The sequence below is a fragment of the Peromyscus leucopus genome, chromosome 1 (genome assembly GCF_004664715.2).
Source record: "Peromyscus leucopus breed LL Stock chromosome 1, UCI_PerLeu_2.1, whole genome shotgun sequence".
Lineage (NCBI taxonomy): Eukaryota > Metazoa > Chordata > Mammalia > Rodentia > Cricetidae > Peromyscus > Peromyscus leucopus.
Window position 1 is genome coordinate 146994222 of NC_051063.1, and position 23297 is coordinate 147017518.

At 51.5% G+C, this 23297-nt stretch overlaps 1 protein-coding gene across 2 annotated transcripts in view; it reads left to right on the plus strand.

Moving 5' to 3' along the window:
* Lrrk1 (leucine rich repeat kinase 1) overlaps positions 1-22770 on the plus strand; it is a 138107-nt gene extending 115337 nt beyond the window's left edge. The window contains exons 25-34 of one of the 2 annotated variants that reach the window (XM_028872813.2): positions 700-866; positions 5194-5391; positions 7095-7372; positions 9302-9496; positions 10337-10488; positions 12222-12339; positions 15241-15357; positions 18045-18886; positions 19287-19388; positions 21435-22770. In XM_028872813.2, the coding sequence (XP_028728646.1) occupies positions 700-866; positions 5194-5391; positions 7095-7372; positions 9302-9496; positions 10337-10488; positions 12222-12339; positions 15241-15357; positions 18045-18886; positions 19287-19388; positions 21435-21612 (2347 nt within the window). In that variant the 3' untranslated portion in view covers positions 21613-22770. Of the gene's footprint in view, positions 1-699; positions 867-5193; positions 5392-7094; positions 7373-9301; positions 9497-10336; positions 10489-12221; positions 12340-15240; positions 15358-18044; positions 18887-19286; positions 19389-21417 lie in introns of both variants that reach the window. The other variant, XM_037198821.1, reaches the window with a different exon arrangement.
* Positions 22771-23297: the final 527 nt, after the last annotated feature.

Sequence of the window (23297 nt, forward strand, 5' to 3'; positions counted from 1 at the left end):
CCTGTCCCATCCTCTAGCTGAGCTTTGTGAGAGGCTCCAACTCTGCCCCATGCTCCTTAGCTTCTTACTCCAGAGCCATAGGGCCCAGACGTTTCCACAGAAGGCTGAGGGGGGCAAGGAACAGCAGCCGTACTTTTCTAGAAGCCCACAGAAATCTTGATTTCCACAAGGCTCAGAATACACAGACCAGCACAGTGGCTAAAACCGTGGAGCCCTCGGCTCCCGCTGTGGAGACACCAGCTCTAGACGACAGAGGATGATCTCACCTAACAAGAAGGAGAGAAGAAAACTAAGCTAGCAGTAAATAGTACAGTGTACCCCAGGGACGACAGCTCTCAAAGCACAAAAGCTTCGTAGTAAATCGCAGAGAGGGATCCTTAATCTTTGCCCACTATAATCAGAGAGATCCCCTAAGCCAGGCTTCCTCAGCATCTCTCAAGGGGTCCCTGTGACGTGTCCACAACACAGAGGAGGAGAATGAAGCTTGACAAGACTGCACAGGCTGCCCAGGTTGACTGCCTGCCATCTGGTAGATCCAGGGTCAGTCCCCAAGTGCCTTTGAACTGCTTTTCTCCCAGATGGGAAGCTATCCGCTGAGTCCGAGGGTGGAGGCTAACCCTGAACTGCTATTCTCCCAGAAGGGAAGCTATCCGCTGAGTCCGAGGGTGGAGGCTAACCCCTACGCTTTATGTGCCGCAGGCTCTTCCTGGAGAACAGCAGGCTGGAGCACACGGAGGGCGAGAGCAGCATCCTGGGTCAAGGCGGCAGTGGCACCGTCATCTACCGGGCCCGGTACCAGGGCCAGCCTGTGGCTGTGAAGCGGTTCCACATCAAGAAGTTTAAGAATTCCGCTAATGCCCCAGCAGGTAACGGGGGGGGGGGGGGGGGGGTGGTGCCGTAGCCAGCCCTCTTGTCTTCAGATGCGTGAACTCTCTTGCGTCCAAACTCCAGGCCACCGTAGGGAGGACAGAGGCCGTGCATGCCCCTGGGGCAGGAGGTTAGGAGGACTGGGGGGCTGGTATGGCTGGCGCAGCTCTGCTTTGTGCCTGGCCTGACAGGTTGTGGAGTGCAGGTGAGAGATCCAAGCTAAGCGAGGCCTGGATGTTGCTACCTGCCTGGACAGAAGTGTGTCAGCAGAGACCACTCCTGCTATTTCTGTCAGCTTTGTGCCCACCTAAGGCTGGCGCACGTGGGAAGAGCAGTCGGTATCAGGCAGAGTCCTCATCTGCAGGACCCCTCCAGCCTTCTCCTGTGCATGCAGAAAGCTGTACAGTGAAATGTAGTTGATTTTTTTTTTTTCACTTTTTGGGGGCCCGTGACCCAGCTCCCAAATAAACACACAGAGAGACTTATTCTTACTTATAAATGCCCAGTCTTAGCTTGGCTTGTTTCTAGCCAGCTTTTCTAACTTAAATTATCCTATTTCTTTTTCTCTTTAACTATGTTTTGCCTCTGGGCTCTTTACCTTTCTTTCTTTCTTTTTTTCTTTCTTTCTTTCTTTATTTATTTATTCATTTATTTATTTCTATGTATCTTTCTTCCCTTCATACTCCACAGCTGGCTATCTGCTGGGTGGCTGGCCCTGGCATCCTCCTCTCCTCCTTTTCTCATTCTCCTTCTTCTCTTATCTCTTCCTATTTCTCTCTGCATGCCAGCCCCACCTATCCTCTCTCCTGCCTAGCTATTGACAGTTCAGCCCTTGATTAGAACAATTGGACAGGCACAGTAACACAGCTTCACAGAGTTATACAAAAGGAACATAAAAGAATGCAACACATCTTTCCATCATTAAACAAAAATTCCACAGCATGACAAATGTAACGCATCTTCAACTAATATTCCACAACAATGAAAGACAAGAGATGGGGTAAACCCTACAGCTATTTGGAATGCGCTCTTCCCACTACCCCCACATCCTACACCCCTCAAAGAAAGCCACCAAGATGCAGCACACTCAGCTCGGCATATCATATGCAGTCCAAGAATGTTTTCCAGGGGGAGGGACCATCAGTACCCCTGTTAATCCATGTCTGTTGCTACCACAGAATACCACATGCTGGGTAACTGCTACACAAAAGGAAATTATTTGGCTCCAGGTTCTGGGGTTTAAGAGAGCCAAGTGCTTAATGCTGGAGGGTCTCCATACTATGGGATAATCCCAGAAGGCAAAGAGTGAGAGAGTCGTGAGCCAGAGATCAAGAAGGGGTGGATTTCCTTTTCTAACAAGCCCACTCCCGTCATAACTAACAGTCTTGAAATGGCTACATTCAGTTTTCTACACATGAACGTTGGGTGTGGATGAATGGGGAGACACATTCTAACCATAGCGCCATCCAGTGCCCAGCCCAGGCCACCTCACTCCAGCCAGCTAAACTGTCCCTTGTTTAGGATAAGTCACCTTGATATCATAGAACCAATGTATGTTCTTTGGTAGAAAAATTAGAATCATAGAAAATTACAAAGGAATCAGAAAGGAAGAAACCAATTGGCAATTCTTTGAAGGGAATTTTTTTTATTATTATTCTTTGAAGGGAATAGTTTTCTGCACTGGTCTAAACAGACTTGGTTGACATACCTCAGATTAATAAAAGTACCCTGAAAGTCCTGGACATGAGCAGGATATTAGAATTCAGTGGCGTTCCCATGCACAGCAGTGACCATCAGAAAATAACCACCATAGCAGTAATTAAAAACATTTGGAATTATGATTAATCCCGGTATCTGACTCCCAGCCGGGCAGTTTGACGAAGGGACTATCAGATGCACATGTGCTGAGCCAAGGCCAAAGCTGACAAAGGAATGAGGCCAACCTCACAAACGTCACGAAGAAGTCTACAGGGCTCATGGCCGGTTCCTTCCAGGGCTTCACACAGGCCTGCCTAGGAAGCAGAAGAAGCCTGTGGACTCAAGAAGTCAGCACATAGCAGGGAAGACGTTGCTGGTCAGAGAGAAGACAGCACACTCACTAACTGGGGTAGAGATTAAGATCGTATCCACCCTATAATAAAAAAATAAATCCTCAATGGGTCAAAGAGCCAGTGCGAGAATGGACCCTTACCCTTAGGAGGCAAACGGCCAGCCACTCACGGTCTTGCACAACCAGGGAGTGGACCACTAAGACTTTCATGGTGCTTGACTTTTCACCCCAATAGTCCCCAACTTTAAAAACTGTGGGGAAGGAATGCAAACAGGAAATAAAATGGTCAGGACTTGGCTGTACCCCACCTAGTGGCCTCAGAGACAGATGATCCTCTGTGGGCTGGCCACACCAGGGGTGCTGTCCTGAGCCATCAGATAAGAGATGCATGAATGCCAGGGGTGGTGGAAGAACTTACAGCATGGCTGAATTTCAGTCATCCCCGCTGTAGACCTTTCTCCTCTAATGTGAATGCCACAGGCCAGTAGCCATGGACAAATGTCTCCCCAGCTGATGATAACGATGGTGGCTCCCACCTTCAGTGGCCCTGGCTACTTGGTAAGGAATAAAGTGACCTTCAGTGACCCTGAGGGTGGAGGAGGAGGGGACTAATTATATTCCAGAGAGTTCCTGGGCCAGGCTTTGAACCAGATAAGGGCTGCAAAGAGAATGAGGTCACTGGTACCTCCAAGGGAATGACAGCTGGGTGGCTGAAGTGAAGGGCAGCTGGGTGGCTGAAGTGAAGGGCAGCTGGGTGGTTGAAGTGAAGGGCAGCTGGGTGCCTGAGATCTGTAAGGGCAGCTGGGTGCCTGAGAGATGTAAGGGCAGCTGGGTGCCTGAGAGCTGTAAGGGCAGCTGGGTGCCTGAGATCTGTAAGGGCAGCTGGGTGCCTGAGAGCTGTAAGGGCAGCTGGGTGCCTGAGAGCTGTAAGGGCACTCTCTGAGCCGTGCGGGTAGAGCCCTGTGGCAGTCCTCCCTTGAGCAAGCCAGATGGGACTCGGTGAGTGCCCAGTACTGTCACAAATGGCAAGCCACATTAGCTCTTGGGAAAGGAAGAAGCTTGCTATTATCATTTGCAGCAGGAAGACACCATCCAGCAATAGCCTGAGGACCACCCCTTTGGGGTCCTTGAATACAGCACAGTAAAGGGTTTCAGGATGAGTCACAGTGACGCAGAGTTACAGTCTTTACAGAGACAGAGATGGCACACACTATAGATGGGGGGCAGGACACAACACACAACATGCAGACAGAGACAACCATCACACACACACACACACACACACACACACACACACACACACACACACACATGAATGGATGAATGGATGGATGGATGGACAGACAGGACCCTGAGACCACTCAAAAGAGTCAGCCCTTAACTGCCAGTGTGTGTGTGTGTGTGTATGTGTGTGTGTGTGTGTGTGTGTGTGTGTGTGTGTGATTTTGTATCTGAAATTTATAACCAGGCTCAAAAATTAAGCAAAGTTTAATTATTAAGTACAAAAATATGGTCCAGTTCACCTACTTCTCCCATCTTCAAACCTCTTCCTTCTTGCCAAGGAAATCACTGGGTGCTTTCACTGGGTACTTGTTGAGGGTTGGTGTCCCTGGGTGCTTTCACTGGGTACTTGTTGAGGGTTGGTGTCCCTGGGTGCTTTCACTGGGTACTTGTTGAGGGTTGGTGTCACTGGGTGCTTTCACTGGGTACTTGTTGAGGGTTGGTGTCCCTGGGTGCTTTCACTGAGTACTTGTTGAGGGTTAGTGTTGAGAGAGGATACTGAGGTAGGTAGACTCCAAGGTCTCATTTATTCTGTCCTCAGGCAAGCAGAGTCTTTTGTCGATTTGAACACTCCTTTTAGAAGTGCTGCTTAGGGACGGGGAAAACGTCCCTGAAGTCACTCTGGGTGGTTCCATCAGTTGTGATGAAGTTTTTGGTTCCCGGTCCGAGGGGAGGTAGCCAGACCCGGAGTGAGGATATTCCCCTGTCATCCCACCCATCACTTCTCCCGACTTTCTGCCTTAGTCTCAGCTCCACCCTTTAGGGCCGAGCCCTGGCCCTTGGTGTGACAATCCCTCATACCATGTGTACGTTAAGATAGAACCCTGTCTGACCTTACCCAAGTCCCCGTAAATGTAGCAGGCCCCCTGTGCCATGTGGCCCTTAACCCACCTGGCCCGGACCTGGGTCTACCTTGCCTTGGTCCCACAGGGAGGCCCATGCCCCCGCAGCTGACATTCTCCCTGGATCGCTGATGGCCTTGCCTTGTCCTGCAGACACCATGCTGAGGCACCTGAGAGCCATGGATGCCATGAAGAACTTCTCAGATTTCCGGCAGGAGGCCAGCATGCTGCATGCCTTGCAGCACCCCTGCATCGTGTCGCTCATCGGCATCAGCATCCACCCGCTCTGCTTCGCCCTGGAGCTTGCCCCACTGAGCAGTCTCAACACTGTGCTGTCGGAGAACGCCAAAGGTACCTCCGCTCTGAGCATTCCACAGGGACATGCCTGCAGCCTTCTCCTGTGAGGCCAGCGGAGCCCTCGTGCAGGACAGGCTTCCGGAAAGCCTTGGTCCAGTAGTTTCCTCCTGTCTCACGTGCCTAACTGGGTTGTAAAAGCAGAGTGGTGAGTGGTTTCCACGAGCCAGGGTATGCCCAGCTCCAGAGCAGGTGCCTTGTCAACTCCAGACGTGGGTCAGGGCATGCTGGGGGAGTCCAAGAGCTCACACTCTGGGGTCAGACAGAGGCAAATGTCAAGTCCTATGAGAGGAAAACTTCCTCAACTGGGAGGACACAGAGCCGTAGATGAGGCAGCACCATTGGCCCAAGAGACAGCAGCAGGCACCCCGAGACCCAGCTGCATCACCAAGTCCCACCTGTGGCCACATGCACCACTGGGCACCAGTTAAGACGGAGCCTGGGATCCCTTTGGCCATATCTTATTCCTCAGAGAAACTTCAAAAGAATTCTCCTGAAGGAGTGGACAACTCCCCCCAAACTGCTGCCAAAGATGGGGAGGTGGTTGCCTTCATTAAGAAAAAACGGCTGTGAAACCAGGCACTTGTCAACCTCGGTGGAAATAGAAAAGATTTAGGAAGTTTCTGTACCTTTAGTTTACCCTTGACCTCAGGACAAGGTTGGCCTGAGATGAGTTCCAGAGTACTTGAATCCTTTAATGAAAACACCTGCAACTTCATGTGTGGTCTATCATGAAAGGATCACTAAGAGTGAGACTTTCTATCCTAAATGCATACCACCTCACTTAAGGTCATTTCCTGTCCCTTCTGGCATCTAGCAAGAAGAAGAGTGAGAATGTATCCAGGGACTTTAAAGTATTAGGGGGATGTGTTAGTCAGTTTTCTATGACTGCGACAAAACGCCCGAGACAAACAGCTTAAGAGAAAGAAAGGTTTGTTTAGCTCATGGTCTTAGAGACTTCAGTCCATGGTCGGCCGGCCTTGTCCTTTGGGCCTATGTGGTGCCCTATGATGGGGTGACGTTATAGAAAAGGCTGCTTATGTCATGCCATCTCGGAGGTTAAGAAAAGAGAGAGAGAGAAACGTTAGAGTCCCGATGGCTCCCTAGTGACCTCACTTCCATCTGCGTGGCCTGTCTTCATCAGGGTTTCTGTTGCTGTGATAAAGCACCATGAGCAAAAGCAAGATGGGAAGGAAAGGGTTGATTTCAGCTTACAGCTGTCATCCCTCATCTTAGGGAAGTCAAGGCAGGAGCCTGGTGGCAGGAGCTGATGCAGAGGCCGTGGAGGAACCCTGCTTATGGGCTTGCTCAGCCTGCTCTCCTATATAAGCCAGGACCACCTGCCCAGGGTGAAACCTCCTAAGGGGGCTCAGTCACCCCCCACACACATCAGTCATCAATCTAGAAAATGCACAACAGGCTTTTCCACAGGCCAGTCTGGTGGGGGCCACTTTCTCAAGTGAGAGTCTCTCTTCCAAACTGATTATGTCTTGGATCAAGTTGGCATAAAACTAGCCAGCACAAGACTCCACCTCTTAGAGGTCTCATAACTTCCCAATAGTGCCATGCAAGCCAACCTGCTAATCCCATTCAAAAAGTAGGGGAGACAGAGGGGAAAATGAAAGACAGATTCTATAATGCTACTTTGATTGGATCTTAAGTTTGATAAATTTGAACATAGGTACTGTTTTCTTTGCAAGATTCTTCCTTTATGCCTCTGGGACATATGCTCACCCAAAAAATAGCCTACCAGATTGCCTCCGGCCTGGCCTACCTGCACAAGAAGAACATCATCTTTTGTGACCTCAAGTCAGACAACATCCTGGTGTGGTCCCTGAGTGTCAAGGAGCATGTCAACATCAAGCTTTCGGACTACGGCATCTCGCGGCAGTCCTTTCATGAGGGTGCCCTGGGAGTGGAGGGCACCCCCGGCTACCAGGCTCCGGAGATCAGGCCTCGCATTGTGTATGACGAGAAGGTATCTGCCTGTCCTGCTATCATGCCCAAACCCAGCTGTGCCGAGCAGGAGCCCAGGTCCTGTGAGAAGCCAGCCAGCCAGTCCTGGGGTGCCAGCCCCCCCTCCAGTGTTCTCTCTCTCTCTCTCTCTCTCTCTCTCTCTCTCTCTCTCTCTCTCTCTCTCTCTCTCCTATATTCAGTGTGGGAGATTTTGGCTCTGACTAGAAGGTGCTGGGGCCTGTGATCTGCCTGCTTGTTAAAAGGCTGACCTGTCCTTAGCTTTAGATGTTTTTTTGTTTTGGGGGTTTTTGTTGTTGTTGTTGCTTTTGCTTTAGTTTGTGTGTGTGTGTGTGTGTGTGTGTGTGTGTGTGTGTGTGTGTGTGTGTGTGCACAGGTGTATGCAGGTGTGCTTGCCCATCCATCAACGTTAGTGTCTTCCTGTCACTCTCCGCCTTAGGTTTTAAAATAGGCTCTCTCACTGAACCTGCCTCTAGCTCCCTGATTGACTAGGCTTGTTGGCCAATGAGCTCCTGGGAGCCTCCTGGCTCCACCTCCCAGTGTTGGGATTCCAGACACTGTCACACCTGGCTTTTATGTAGGTGTTGGAGATCCGAACCCAGATCTTCATGCTTTCCCAGAAAGCACCTTACCTACGGAGCCATCTCCCCAGCCCTCGCTTCACACTTCTGTAACTTCAGTTCACAAACATCACACAAACTATAAACTGTGGACAAAGAGTCCGGGACGGGAATGCATCTGCATTTAGATCCTGACTATCGCATTTAATGCACAGAATGGGAACCACCCCTGCAGGGTGCTCTTGAGAAGCACCAGATAAAGGTGGTAGAAGTTCCTGGTACATGAGGTGCTGGTTAAGTGCCAAGCCAGGAGAGAGCGGGTGCAGGGACAATGAGTGTGGCTTCCCAGGCAGCTGTGCAGCCAGCTGTGGCGCAGACAGGAGCTGAGTCCAGAGAGCTGCTCTGTAGATGCGTGTCATGCCAGCCTGTCCACTCACCGCCCCCTTGACTCTGACTTATTTTTATTATACCTATTTACATGCGTATTTATTTAGCGGGGACCTGTGCATAGAAATCAGTGTATGACAGTTTGCAAGAGTTGGCGCTTGCCTTCCACAATCTGGGTTCTGGGGATCGAACTTGGCTCATCGGGCTTAGCAGCAAGTGCCTTTACCGGCTGAGTCACCGTCTTACACGCTCTCTGATTTCTTACTAGTGCCTTACTTTCAGATGGGCCATGGACCTTGAGAATGACCCAAGCCAGCGTGGGCTAACTCAGCACCTGTGGCTGTTGCCCGAGTTGGGAAAGGGCAAAACCAAACCAATAGAAACGAGAAGCTTCTCAGTAGCTGCGGACCCAGACAAGGTCTTCACCCAAGAGGCTGTGATAAGAACAGTCACATAGAAACTGCCAGCTCTGTCTCAGACATTCTCTTGTGAATGACGTTCCCCGACTTATACAGGGGGTCTGTGTAACTCTTTCCTTGCTGGGTCTTTCGATGGTAATTGAAATGAGAAAACAAAAGAGTTGCAGTCTAGGCGACACTCCCCTTTTTACGAGTTTCAGATACAGCCCTCTGGTGCCTTGGTTCTGGAGCCCTTAATTGGTGCCTGGTTATTAGCAGTTTCTGTGTGTATGTCTGGAAATGGGTGGGAAAATGGGTGGATGGGAGGATATGTAAATAATACAGGAAGAAGGAAGGGTAAATGGATAGGTAGATGGACGGAAGGACAGGTATGATGGCTGACTGGATGTTTGGACAGATCAGGGTAGACAGATGAATTGATGGGTGGACTGATGAGGATCTCCCTTTGGGGAGGGTCTATGCTTTCCTTATCTAATTGTGCCTTCCTGTTCCTTCCTCCTCGGGGCCAGCATTCTACATTTGCTGGGCCCAGGCAGGAGACCTAACTTGGCTTGCCTTTCTGCCCAGGTAGATATGTTCTCCTATGGAATGGTTCTGTACGAGTTGCTGTCAGGACAGCGTCCTGCCCTGGGCCACCACCAACTTCAGATTGCCAAGAAGCTGTCCAAGGGCATCCGCCCAGTCCTGGGGCAGCCGGAGGAAGTGCAGTTCCATCGACTCCAGGCGCTCATGATGGAGTGCTGGGACACCAAGCCGGAGAAGGTACGTGGACGAGAGTGGAGCCTGGACCCCTCTTCCCCTGGTGGCGGGGGCTGTGGGTCTCCAAAGCACGTGTGTGCCTGCTCACCCACCCTCCCTAGGGACAGCTGGGCAATCGGCTCTGTTTGTTTCCTCTAGACGGAGCTTTAGTTCCCATAATATACCTCCCAGGCTTGGTGTGTATGTACATGCACGTGCCTGCATGTCTGTCTGTCAGTCTATCTGTCTGAGGAAAAGTTACCTTTTTCTCCCCAACTTGTGTACTTGGGACCAGAAGTATTTCAAGTTTTGGAGTTTTTCAGATTTTTAGAATATTTACATGCTAGCTGGACATCTCCAATCCAAAGATCCAAACTCTCAACACTCTGAAACCTGGAGCTTTTTGAGTACCACTCAGTTTGTATATCAAACCCACTGTGGCAATGTAGTCCCCATGGGAGAGCAGGGGGAATTTTTGCTTGTGGGAAGCAGGGACCCTGTTATGTTATTAAAGGCAGCTCCTTGTCTGTCAGAAGAGGCCCTTAGTATCAAGCTTAGCCCTTGTCCATCAAATCAGATGGTTAATGCAGCACATTAGGAATACAATCTGAGACAGATCTCTTCCGAAAGTTTATGTCCTGGGATTAAGGTGGGACACAATGGGCCTTTGATACCAGACCAACTGAGCCTATTACTGTGGCCATGATGACCCAGAGATTATGAAGGGCCTTTGTGTTTTGGAGTGGGAGGGTGTTCTGAAGACTTTTCAGTCAGGTTAACCCTAGTGGGAAGATTCTCATACTCCCCTGCCTGGTGCCCAGGGAAACCGCAAAGCTGTGCTCACTGGGATTCTCTCGCCCGCAGCGCCCACTGGCCCTGTCTGTCGTGAGCCAGATGAAGGACCCAACCTTCGCCACCTTCATGTACATGCTGCCCTGTGGGAAGCAGTCGGCCTTCTTTTCATCCCAGGGCCAGGAGTACACTGTGGTGTTCTGGGATGGGAAGGAGGAGTCCAGGTAATGTCTCCAGTCTGTCCTTCCCTGCTTATGTCTCGGGTGGCACTGGGAACAGGAAAGGAACCACGTCAATGGCACACATTATGTAGCAGACAGCAGAGCCCAAGCCCGGTTAGAGCACAGTCGAGACGGAAGAAGGGAAAAAAACAGATCGACACAGGCACAGTTTTGAAGCTACGGGAAGTAAAGAAAGGGCAAGCTAGGGTGTGTGAGGAACCCAACTCCAGGGAGAGGGCTGCTTCAAGGTGAAGTTGTTCATACCCCGAGCATGAAGGACATCAGATGATGCTGAAGGTGGACGAGTGTAGCAGCCAATGGAGTGACGTGAGAGAGGCAAGGGACCAGAGCTGAAGGGTCACCCTGTAATAAGTGGCCACAGGCAGTGCCTTCCAGTTGTAACTCGTTTTCATAGTGAAGGGGCAGGAAGGAAGTGAGAATGGGGGAGTGAGATATCGCAGAAGAAAAGAGAGAGCCCAAAGCGGCCACCATGGTGTGTGGAGCCAGGACGCCTGAAGAGCAGTACTGAGACCCATTGCAAGCCGTGGTAAAACCCACCAGCCTGGCTGTGCGGCTAGTGCCCCCAGGTTCTGCTCACCCCAGCTCCCAGACTGCAGAAGGTGGCTTACAAACCTAAATGTTTCACCAGGAAGGAGAGAGAGAACAGGACTTGAGGGCCTTTCAAGGGAGCATTTAGAGAGAAGGGCCATGGGGCCTGAGACCATAAAATAGGGAGGACACAGAAATGGGCCTAGGAAGCAAGAAAGTCCCCAGCTAGATATGACCCAAGGTAGAGTGAGCAGAAGAGCTGAGAAAGGGTAGGGAGGCCGCTGATGGTCAACGTAGCGTAGCCCACAGAGCGGTCAGCAGCAGAGGGCAAGGTGTCTGAGGTGGAGTGGAGGGAAGTCCCACTGGGAGGGGGAAAGAATTCCTGAGACCCAGAGGCAAGTGCACCAGAAGGGGCGTGGCAAAGGCTGGAATCTCCAAGAGATCAGGGTCTCCTGACGGCCCCTGCAGGGTTGGCCAGTGCATGTTACCCCTCCTGCTCCCAACGTGAGAGCTTCACAGGCTAGAGTAGTCTTCAGATGGTCCCAGGAGAACGCACTTGCTGCTGTCGCAGACTGGGGAGGCTTAGACAACGTGAGACTTAAGTCGGGTGGGAAAGTCGGGTGGGATCGGTGGGGTGGACGCTGCAGTTTCCCTGAGGTCAGTCTGGTTGCAGTTTCTGTGGATCTTAGGCTCTTAGGCTAGCAGCAGGGAGGCGTGGACAGAGGGGAAAATAAACCATTTCCAGTTCTGTCCATTGCAGAGGACTAAAAACCAAAACCCAAAGAAATGTCATGAGTACCCCAGGATTGGGATATGATCTCTAAGTACCAAGGGAAGCAGCATTCATCCCATGGCTGACTCCAGGCCTGGGCCTGGAGCATTTGACACAGGAGAAGCAAGGAAGCTGGTAGAGGCTTCTGGGAGCATAGTATTGGGACTCCAGAGCCAACCTAGTCTGTGGATGCTGGGACAGACCCTCCTTCATCTACCTGAGGATGCTTGCTTTGCCCTCTGCCTCAGACACAGCAGGAGTGTCTCCACCTGGGAACCAAATCTTTAAAATATGAGCCTGTGGCAGACCCTTTAGGCCTATATGATTACACCTCTTCTAAGGCGGTTGCACCAGCCCGGGGAAGGAGGTGGCCGCTGGCTATCTGGAACTGACCACAAGTTGTTGCCAACCACAGGAATTATACAGTGGTCAACACAGAGAAGGGCCTTCTGGAAGTGCAGAGGATGGCCTGTGCCGGGATGAAGCTGAGCTGCCAGCTCAAGGTCCAGAGCTCAGTATGGATAGCCACCGAGGTAACTGTCAGCCTGCAGGGCCCATGGCAAGGGGGGCTTTGGGGGGAGGGTGCAGCTCCCAAGAAGACCAGATTTGTAAAAATACAAGGTTTCCAGGTCAACTTGACTATCAGGTAACCCCAGCTTGTCCCTGAGCAATCCCTAGAACAATGTCATCTCTAGAACATCCTAGAACAAAGTTCTAGGATCTAGAACATCCTAGAACAATGAACTGCTATTGGCTCCTGCATACCACCAGCTGGGTGGTGAGGACAGGCTCGATACTCTTTTTTGTTTGTTTGTTTGTTTTGTTTTATTTTTTTGTTTTTCAAGACAGGGTTTCTCTGTGTGGCTTTGTGCCTTTCCTGGAACTCACTCTGTAGACCAGGCTGGCCTCAAACTCACAGAGATCTGCCTGGCTCTGCCTCCCGAGTGCTGGGATTAAAGGCGTGTGCCACCACCGCCCCAGGCTGGATACTCTTAACAGGAGAAACTGGGTGTGTTGGTGGTGTGCCGTGTTTCCTTATAACACTGTGAGTGCTGCAGAGCACAGTTCAGCCCTAGACCTTTTGGCCCCCTCTCCATTGGAAGACCCAAGCAGCTGTCTTGTGAGAAATCCAAAGACTGCCCCAGATCACATGCTCTGGGGCTATGGTCATTGCAGTCCATCTACATGACTGTTTAGAAGTATGGCTAAATATGGACGAGATCTCCAAAAGTACCCATTCTACTGAGACCTCAAGAATAAAGAATTTGTTCTAAGAGAATAGAGAATACACGAAGAGAGATCTCTAAGAATGCCTATCCCAATTCAGTTGTTAGTAGCAACAGCAAATTCACTAAATATGTTCAAAGGAACCTGCACAGGACTGAACTAGGCCCTCTGAATGTGGGTAACAGTTGTGTGGCTTGGGCAGTTTGTGGGGCCCCTGGGAGCTTGACCAGGATTTATCCCTAGTGCATGAACTGGCTTTTTAGAGCCCATTCCCTATGGAGGGATACCTTGCTCAGCTTCCATCCAGGTGGGGAGGGGACTGGTCCTGCCTCAACTTGATATGCCAGACTTTGTTGACTCCTCATGGGAGGACTTACCCTCTCTGAGGAGTGGATGGGGGTGGGGAGAGTGGGAGGAGGGAAGGGAGGGGGAACTATGGTTGGTATGTAAAATAAAAAAAAGCTTTTAAATTAAAAAAAAGGTAATGGACAGGGGAGTTGACCCCATATTGACTGTAAAAGGAGTGGAGGGCTCTACCTAGGGCACAGTGTCATTGTCTTGTGACCCCACTCTGATAGTGACATGCTCATGCACACCCACAGCAAGTATCGGAATTTTCCCAGGGGCCTGCCCTGAGAAAATCCTTCCCAGAGTCCTGGGGAAGACACTACACCCGGTGTGGGGTTATCTGAGGGAAAAGAATACACCATGTTCTTTTGTCTGTTTACTTTATTTCTCTAAGACAAAATCCTATCTATACAGTTTCAGCTCTGTCCTCACACTCAAGATATTGAAATTTTCCCAGTTCCATCCTCATGCTCAGCTCTTCTCTGTACCTACTTTTCCTGTCCTCTCATAGCCCCAACTAAACTCTTCTGCTGTTGATCTCATCTTCGTCTTCCATTCCTCCATCTCCCATGTTTCCTTCCTCTCCTGACCTCATTCAAGTCCTCCTACAATCTGCAAAACTTTTCCTTGCTCCTCTCTCCTCCAGCCATACCACATTTGCCCTACCATCTACAGAAAACTCTGCCTTGTTCCTCTCTCCTCTGGCCATGCGACTCTGCCTGGACAGGGAATTCTGCTCCAGTCTTTACTGTCCCTGGTTATGCAAAAAACCTTTTGTTCTAAGAAGGTGCTCTAGGGCTGTAAGAGGAGGGGGAGATCCGAACTTGATTTGCACAAGAAGCAAAGCTATGCACCTAGGAGCCAGGCTATCCCTGAAAGAATATTTTACCTTAGTTCAGGGACTTCAGGCACCTAGCAGGTGATCTGGCCAGCTGTTCTGTTCATTGCTCCTCCTTGGATGCTTTTGTCTGGAACTGGCCCTATCTTTGGGTGTAGCTAAAGGAGATATTTGCAAAAAACAGATACCCAATACAAATGCTAAAAAGGGAGCAGGGAGCCTGAAGGCAGGAAACCTTGGCTACATGACCTTATCCAAGTACTTTGAGTGTATATGTCCATACACATTGTTCCTGGGGAAAATTTGAGCACAAGAAATTCATAGCAAGAAGCAGATGAATATTAAAAGCTGAACGACACCAAATATTCCCTGATAAATGGCTTCTCTCTAGAAAGATTCCTTGACCTTTCTAGTTATAGCTTTATTATATACAGCTGAATTTCTATAATATATTCTTGCAGCTTGCAGCAAGCAAGCTTCTGAGATGTCATGTCCTCCATTCTTTTTCCCCCGCTTTGGTATTTTGAGACAGGGTTTCTCTGTGTAGCTTTGTGCCTTTCCTGGAACTCGCTTTGGAGACCAGGCTGGCCTCGAACTCACAGAGATCCGCCTGCTTCTGCCTCCCGAGTGCTGGGATTAAAGTCATGCACCACCATTCTTAAAGACTATCAGTGAGTTAATTTTCTTGCAGACTGTTCTGTATGTCTTAGAGTTTCTACAAAAAGCAGAAATTTCTGGGCAGTGGTGGTATACACACCTTTAATCCCAACACTTGGGAGGCAGAGGCAAGCGGATCTCTCTGAGTTTGAGGTCAGCCTGGTCTACAGAGTGAGTTCCAGGACAGCCAGGGCTACATGAAGAAATCCTGCTCAAACAAACAAACAAAAAACTGAAATGAATAGCCAAACAAAACGCTGCCTTTTTAAGGTACAAAGGGGTTCCCCAGGCTGAACACATCCTACTAGGACAGGACAGTCCCTTCTTTCTCTGGCTCTCACAGTGGGCTTGCCTCCTTTTGTAGGACCAGAAAATCTATATCTACAGTCTTAAAGGCATGTGCCCGCTGAGCATGCCCCAGCAGGCCCTGGACACCCCGGCTGTCGTCACTTGCTTCTTGGCAGTGCCCGTTATTAAAAAGGTAAGGTGGGAGAGAGGGCTGTTTAGGCCAGTCACTCTGTGTGGGAGGCTCTCCTCGCTGGAGACAATGGATCGAGCTGGGGACAGCAGAGTCACACCTTCCCGGGCCACCTTGCCCAGGTCACAGTCGGCTTTAGAGACACAGTTGACCATCATTAACATGGAACAGCTATTGTCCGTGAGCAAATGCCAGAGCCCCTGACTCAGATGAGGTTCATAGTGGGGTAAAGGATGAAACAAGCTGTGGCAGATGGACGCTTCTCCAGACAGGGGGATCAGGAGCCTCTCCCCAGCCTGCCTTGTCTTTCCTGATGACTGGGGCAGCTGGTTCCCTTCTGTCTGTGTCTGCCTCCTCTCAAAGACCCAGCACTGCCCAGCACTGCTCAGCACTGCCCAGGAGACGCACTTCCTCACCCTCCTGACCCATCCACTCAGTGTACTCCCCATCCCTAGTCTAAGCCAGCTCCACCACATCCTGGCATTGAATCCAGCCTCACCAGGGCTGGCCAGGCCATCACTGCACAGGCCCTGGGCCTTCTCCAAACATCAGATGCAGGGCCTTCACCTTCCCGGCTTTGTCCAGGAGCAGCCCTCCTGTTGAACTGTCAGGATCCAGAGCCTTGACCCCTCCTCTGACAAGCTGTGGGGCACTGCCTGCTCTCCCGGGTTCTGCTGCCCTCCCTGGGTCCAGAAAAGCTATGAGGGTCCTGTGGATGTAAGGGGTACTCACCCCCAGTGCATAAGGAGCACTTCCTTACACCGCTTTTTAAGATACACTGACTATCGTTATGTGATCCCCATTTGTCTATATGCAATGGGGGTGTTAAGAGTAATGAGACAGGTCTCCAACCCTATGGATCCCAGAGCTCTAGGCCGGGCACTTGGCAACTAAGTTACTGTGACTTCCTGATAGTTCCCAAATCTGTGGGCTCTTCTCTTCCTGCTGCTCTAGTTTCATTTCTTTATAAAAGGAAAAAGGAGAGATGCAAATAGGTATGAAATGAACCTTATTCATTTATGGCTATTGCCCCAGGGGCAGGCCTGGGCAGCTGGGATCTCCCTGCATCATAGCCTGGGAGAACCGGACACAAAGCATTATTGAAGGACCCCGACGGCCAGAGCCCCAGCCAGGGCGCACCTCCTGCCTGAGCAGGGAGAATAAAGCAAGCTCTGTGTGAGCCTCCTGTACAGGGTGCCTGCCCCCATGGAGGTCGTCCTGCAGAGGCCACACAGGGCAGACCCGTGTGTTCTTGCACACGTACGCTCACATCCCGCCGGACGTGGTGTTCCTCACGCTGGCCAGCAGAGCCAGGATCCAGAAAGACTTATGGCCTGTTTGCTCTGGCTGCTTTATTGACCTAAATCCTGAAGATGGATTTTAAGAAACTTTCCTTGGGCTCTCTACTGTAGATGTTGAGTGAGAGGCCCACTCACTCCACTATCCTGAACAGCCGGGCTACCCCTACACACACACACACACACACACACACACACACACACACACTCATCCACTATCCTGAACAGCCGGGCTACCTCTACACACACACACACACACACACACACACACACACACACACACACACTCATCCACTATCCTGAACAGCCGGGCTACCTCTACACACACACACACACACACACACACACACACACACACACTCATCCACTATCCTGAACAGCCGGGCCACCCCTCTACACACACACACACACACACACACACACACACACACACACACACACCCTGACTCCCAACATAGTGGCTCTCTGCCATTCCTCCTGGTTGGAACGAGGCTGGGATCCTGTTCCGTCCTGAATACTGACTTGGTTCTGTGGTGTTCCACCTGGCCTACTGCGCCCTGTATCTTTTTGGGGAGATGCCCCGGGAAGCCTGCATTTGGCTTTGTACCTGCAACTTTGACCTCTGCGTGGTGACCTCTGGTGGGTGGCTACAGAGGAAATCATGCTTCATGGTAAGTCAGAGATCCTCACTGGTGTCAGCCCAGGCTTTTCAGAGTGGGGGGGGCACCTGGGGCCAAGACATGCCTGTAGGAGAGTTAAGTTAGAAGCTGTTTCTTCTAGAAACATGTTGTCTACTTGATGGGAACAGTGGAGTCCAGGGCCAGAGAGATGAATGAGACTTAACCCTTCCTAGGCCAGTCCAGTGCCAAGGTGGCAGTGGTGGGCACAGAGATCTGGCCCCTGCTTCTCTGGAGCACTCTACCTAGTATGGGCAATGAGTACTCCACCTAGTGTGGGCATGCCCACAACAGCTGTTATACTGATAAGCTGTTTACAATAGGGAAGACATCCTGCCATGCCTTTCAGTGAGGGCTTCATGGCATCCAGGGAAAATAGCTCCCTGCTGCTTATGCAGCAAGGGACCAGTCCCAGGAGGTGTCACCCTTGCCGGATGCCCTCAGCACTATGGACACGGTTCCTCCCTGGTATATCCCTTGCCTTGTAGCACCAAAGATGGACATGGCTCTTCCGGGGCAAGGCCACAACTTTTCTGGACAGAGGCCTGAGACTCCTGAGCGGATCAGGATTGCAAAGGCTTTGCTTCTCTGGGGCCTTAAGGGAAATCATGGGCGCACTTGAGGCACAGATGGAGATGAGTCCAGGGCCTGTGGTTTCTCTCCCAGAGCATGTGACATGAAAGAGCATCATGTGTCCCTGTCCCCTCCCCCACAGAACTCCTTTCTGGTGCTGGCCGGCCTGGCTGATGGACTTGTGGCTGTGTTTCCTGTGGTCCGGGGCACCCCAAAAGAAAGCTGTTCCTACTTGTGCTCACACACAGCCAACAGGTCCAAGTTCTGTATCCCTGACGAAGACTCGCGGCAGAACCCCTACCCAGTGAAAGCCATGGAGGTGGTCAACAGTGGGTCCGAGGTCTGGTACAGCAACGGACCCGGCCTCCTCATCATCGACTGCACAGTCCTGGACATCAGCAGGCGGCTGGAGCCCTACACGGCCCCTTCGGCGGTCACGTCACTTGTGTGCAGCTCAGACTGCAGAGGGGAGGAGGTCGTCTGGTGCCTAGATGACAAGGCCAACTCCTTAGTGATGTACCATTCAGCGACCTACCAGTTATGTGCCCGGTACTTCTGTGGGGACCCCAGTCCTCTCAGGGACACGTTTCCTGTGCAGCCCTCGGTCCCAGAAGCCCCAGGCAATCACGTAATCACCTCAAAGGAGCCTGAGGAGGAGTGCCTTGCAGATGTGAGCATCATGTACAGTGAGGAGCTGGGCATGCAGATCCTGAACCACCAGGAGTCACTCACCGACTATTGCTCCATGTCTTCCTACTCCTCGTCCCCACCCCGCCGAGATCCCAGGTCCCCTTCCAGTCTGCCCAGCTCCCTGACCAGCTATTCCAGTGTGCCTTTCTCCACGGATTATGAAGACCCAGACAGGCCCAGTGTCACCTCTGACAGCGCCGAGCCTGACCTGACCCCCATGGATGGGGAGCCGTTCAGCCAGCACCTGCAGGCTGTGAAGGTTCTTGCTGTCAGGGACCTCATCTGGGTCCCTAGGTAAGTTTCTTGATGTGGGAGTGCCATTTCTGAGCTGTCCGATGCGCTTGCTTTGGGGCGAGTGGAACCCATGGATTCTTAAAAGATTCCCAAATCCATCTGGGCAGTTCTCCCAAGAGGGCTTTGCCATTTGGTTTTAGAATTGGGAGTGATTTCTCAAAAAATCTAAGTTTGTCCACCCAGAAGCTCATCTGTCCATCAGAAAATTCGAGACGCCCCTAAACAAGAACCATGCCCAGGTTTCCTATAGACGGTCCTTCCCTGTGTCACACTGCCTCCCCTCCCGCTTACTCCATTCACAAACGTCAGGCTCCGGACCTGCCTACACACGGGTCCTATCCCCACCGGCGCGTACAGCCTCCTGAACACACTCTGCCCCTTCTTGGCTTTGTTTTCTTAGGCATGGGGGAGATATCATTGTTATCGGCCTGGAGAAGAACTCGGGTGCCCAGCGGGGGAGAGTCATCGCTGTCTTAAAAGCCCGAGAGCTGACATCGCACGGGTAAGACTCTGAGAACCATTCTGTAGGGCCTGGGGGGGGGGAGTGGGGAGGGGAACCTCAGAGCTAACATGTCCACTAGATAGCACAGCAGTCCTGCCGTCCCTGTGTGCTCACAAATAAGCATATGGATTCACCAGTGTGGCCATAACGCAAAACAGAAGCAAGGCGGGGTCCTCCAGGCAGCTCCTGGGACTCAGCATGACAGCTGACTAGAGCTTCAGCCACCTGCCCGAGGATATCTGTTCTTGGGGTGTCAGGGTACCTGACCAAAGGCGTGTCTCCAGGGCCCGATTCAGCTGTGTTTGAAATGACAGTTCCTCCAAATGACTCACTGTCCTTCCTGCCAAACAGGAGAACCCTGTCAGGGGACCCACGGGCCCATGAAGCACCAGATAGGGCCAGGTGACATGGTCACACTCTGCTACTGTCCTCCCTAAGCCTGAGAGTGTGACTCATTACTTTTCTGCAGTGAGTACCACTAGGAGACATGCCCGTCCCTGCTGTGGGGACATCTGAGTTGGATGCCAGTTCAAGGCACAGTCTTCAAGGCCAGAGGGACGGGAGCCTGGTGTTAAGACAGAGTTCCTGGCCATGTTTATACCTCACCCTAACGCTCCCCATGAAACGTCCTGAGTTCGAGCATGTGTGCACTTTGGAGTAGTTCATATCATAGTAGATCTGCTGGAAGCATAGACTGTCACTCATCGTTGGGCAAAGGTTTTTATTCATCTTTAATATCATCCCATGGTCCCATAGTCCCAAAGCAGGACAGATAAGCCGTCAGTCACCGGTGGTACTTCCAATCCCTGCCGGCAATGAGATTCCTCAGTGAGTCCTGGGGCAGTGGATCTTTTCTGTGAGCAATTCTGGAAACAAGATCAGTCTTTGCTCCTGAACCCTGACTGCCCCGGTAAAAGGAAGCCTTGTGCCAAACTAGTCCCCAGCTTCCAAGCTGGGCTTCTGGGAACAAATAGGTCTTCAGAACCCAGGTCAGTTGACCTTGGCATGCCTACTCTGAGTGTGCCTGGCATCTTTTTCTAGTCATCCCCCGCCCCCAGAGGTGGGTCTTATCAAGAGTCAGATACATTTGCTAGAAGGAAAAAGACCCGAGCTGGCCAGTTGAAAAAGCAAGGAAGGATCAGAGATTCTAGATCTATTGGTGAAGGGAGCCTCAGGGTGCAGGGGGACTCAGTCATTGGGCACAGCGGGAGGAGGCACAGCTAGACCAGATAAGGGCCACCAGCCCCATAGAGACACCACCAGGGCAAGGAGGCTGCAGGGAGCCATCCATTGTGGTCTGAGAGGAAGCATATTGTACGCCCACAGACCATGCAAAACAGCCCACAGCCTCAAAACAATGTAAGCAGGGATGGTGTTGAGGCGGCAGGTTTTCTGGATAAGCTGTTCTCTGAATTTCTTAAGTGTGTGGGGACAGAATGAGAGGAACTTGCAGCAGGGACCCCGGCAAGTGTAGCTGCACTCATGGCCCACGCCTTGACTTTTTTTTTCATTGTAGGGTACGGGTACATGTCACGTGTGCATGCAGAGGTCAGAGGACAACTTTATGAGGGTTGGTTCCCTCTAGTTTTTACATGGGTTCCAAGGATTGGAATCAGGTCATCAAACTTTCTTCATAGGGAGGCCAGCCCCTTTACCCACTGAGCCGTCTCTCTGGCCTTCATAGCTCATTCTTGAACAGCAACACTCTGTTGGCAGTTTATTAGCAACACCAGAATTCCAAAGAGAGGCATGGATGATGCTGGCTACCCTTGTATCAGTCAGGCAGTGGGCTTCTGGGGGTTATTCTCTTATAGCCAATGCTTATAATGTGAATTGATGCCCTGGGCCTTTTGTGAGACTTAATAAGACCTCAGTCCATAGATCAGACCACGAGGATGTACTGGGACCTTTAAGTACATTCCAGAGCCAGGCTGAGCTATTTATGACAGCCTCCTAGTAACCCCACCCCTTTCAAAAATGTACATGGACCCCTCCCTGAGCTAGTGAAGACTCCTGTGGGTGTTCTCAGACCCCATCTCTCTGCAGGGTCCTGGTGGACGCAGCCGTGGTGGCAAAGGACACGGTAGTGTGCGGCTTTGCAAACGAAAACACAGAGTGGTGCCTGGCTGTCTGGAGGGGCTGGGGCACCAGGGAGTTTGACATCTTCTACCAGTCCTATGAGGAGCTGGGCCGGCTGGAGGCTTGTACGCGCAAGAGAAGGTAATGCCCGTGGAAGGGCCTCCGCGTGGAGCCAGCAGGTCCGAGCCGCTGCCCGACCCCTCGGCTACAGCCCTGCAAGGGCACAGAAGACAAATGGGTTCTTTGCTAACCCTGTGCTAAGAAGGGCTGAGAAGCTAGTAGCTACTGGTGGTTTGGGAGTTCTCAGGTTCTATGGGGAGAGTTACCAGCCCAAGGGAAGCCACAGGGTCTGGTTGAGAGAGGCCTTCTCTTGTCTCTTCCATGGGCTTCCAAGAGCTGGGGAGAGTGACCCCGTTCCAGGCCTTCCTGGCATAACGAATGGGCCTGTCCGTTTTTATCGCCAGGCCTCAGATGGAATTACACTAGAGACTCTTGGTTGAGGAGCAGTTCAGGGCAAGGTGGGGGGAGGGCTGTGACCCCTGGCCCTCCTTCCCCAAAGACCCCAGGCTCTCAGCCTGTTTCACAAGGCTCTGAGTCCCTGGAGCGTGGGGCCCAGCTTGGTCAAGCTGAGATCGAATCTCCTGCTTGGCAAGGGCTCTGTATGGGAAACCCCAGAAGGACCCTGGGCAGGCAGCATTCCCCAAGAGTGGGGATGAATGGGTTCCTTCAAGAGCCCCAGCCGGAAAGCCCGGTGAGTGGGCTCCTGCTCCCCCTTACATTCTTCTCCCCCGACAAAAGGAAGGAGAAACCCAATCAGCGGGCCTGGAGAAAGGGCCTGTGTTTATAGCTTGGTAAAATAAACTTGGACGCAGCTGGAGCACAAGCCTTGTTTGTTTGCACATCATAATCTTGTTTATCACTTTAACAAATTAAGTAATATCTCAGCGGTTAGACCTGGTTGTGAAATCCCATCGTATGGGACTTATACTGAATTATGTATTGGCCAAACATTTACTGCCCACATGGACAGCAGATGATGAAAAGTGAAATTGTTAGCATGGGTACAACAGGGAACATTTTATAAATTCTGTGCACACATGTGCACACACACCCACATCTCTGCCAAGCAGTACCCTTGGAGGCTGCTTAACCTAGAACTCAAATTTGAATGTGAGGTTGTACTTGGCGCATGTGATTGAACCTTTTCTAGAATTAAATTATAAAAACCAAACTCCGGATTTGCTGGGGTGTGCAAGCTGATGTGACTCCCGTTATCTAAAAATAAACAGACCTGGAATGAAAACGCAGCCTCTGTCTCCTGAATGCAGCACAGTCTCTGGCCTTCCCAGGTTCCCCTTGGGCCCAGGGTAGACACGGGCCACCCTTCTCAGCCCACGGCTGGGTAGCTGCCCTGTAGCTGCCCATGGGCAGATGCTTCTCTGTCAGCCCCAGCTCTGGGGAGAGCTAGTCCCCCACTTCCTTTTGTGAGTCAGGCCCTGTGAGGGTCTTGATCTTGAGGATCAAGGCTCAGTGCTGGCTGCTTACCCCATCACCGCTTCCCACCCTGATCCCTAAGGTGAGCCGTGGGGGTCACCGGTTCTCTCCCAGGGTCCCAAAGCTGCCCGCTTAGATCTCCAGACACAAACCTGGTCCTGTCTGCCCTGCGCCTGACTCCTGTGTCACTTGCTGTGGGGCAGCTAGGCTGACGGCCGGGCTCCCCTACCTCACAGACTCAGCCCACTTTTAAGGCCTCATCTTCTCCTGCCCAGGTGCAGCCCTAACTGAACCTCACAGTCATGGGGGCCTGGGGGTGTGAGAGCTTTCACATAA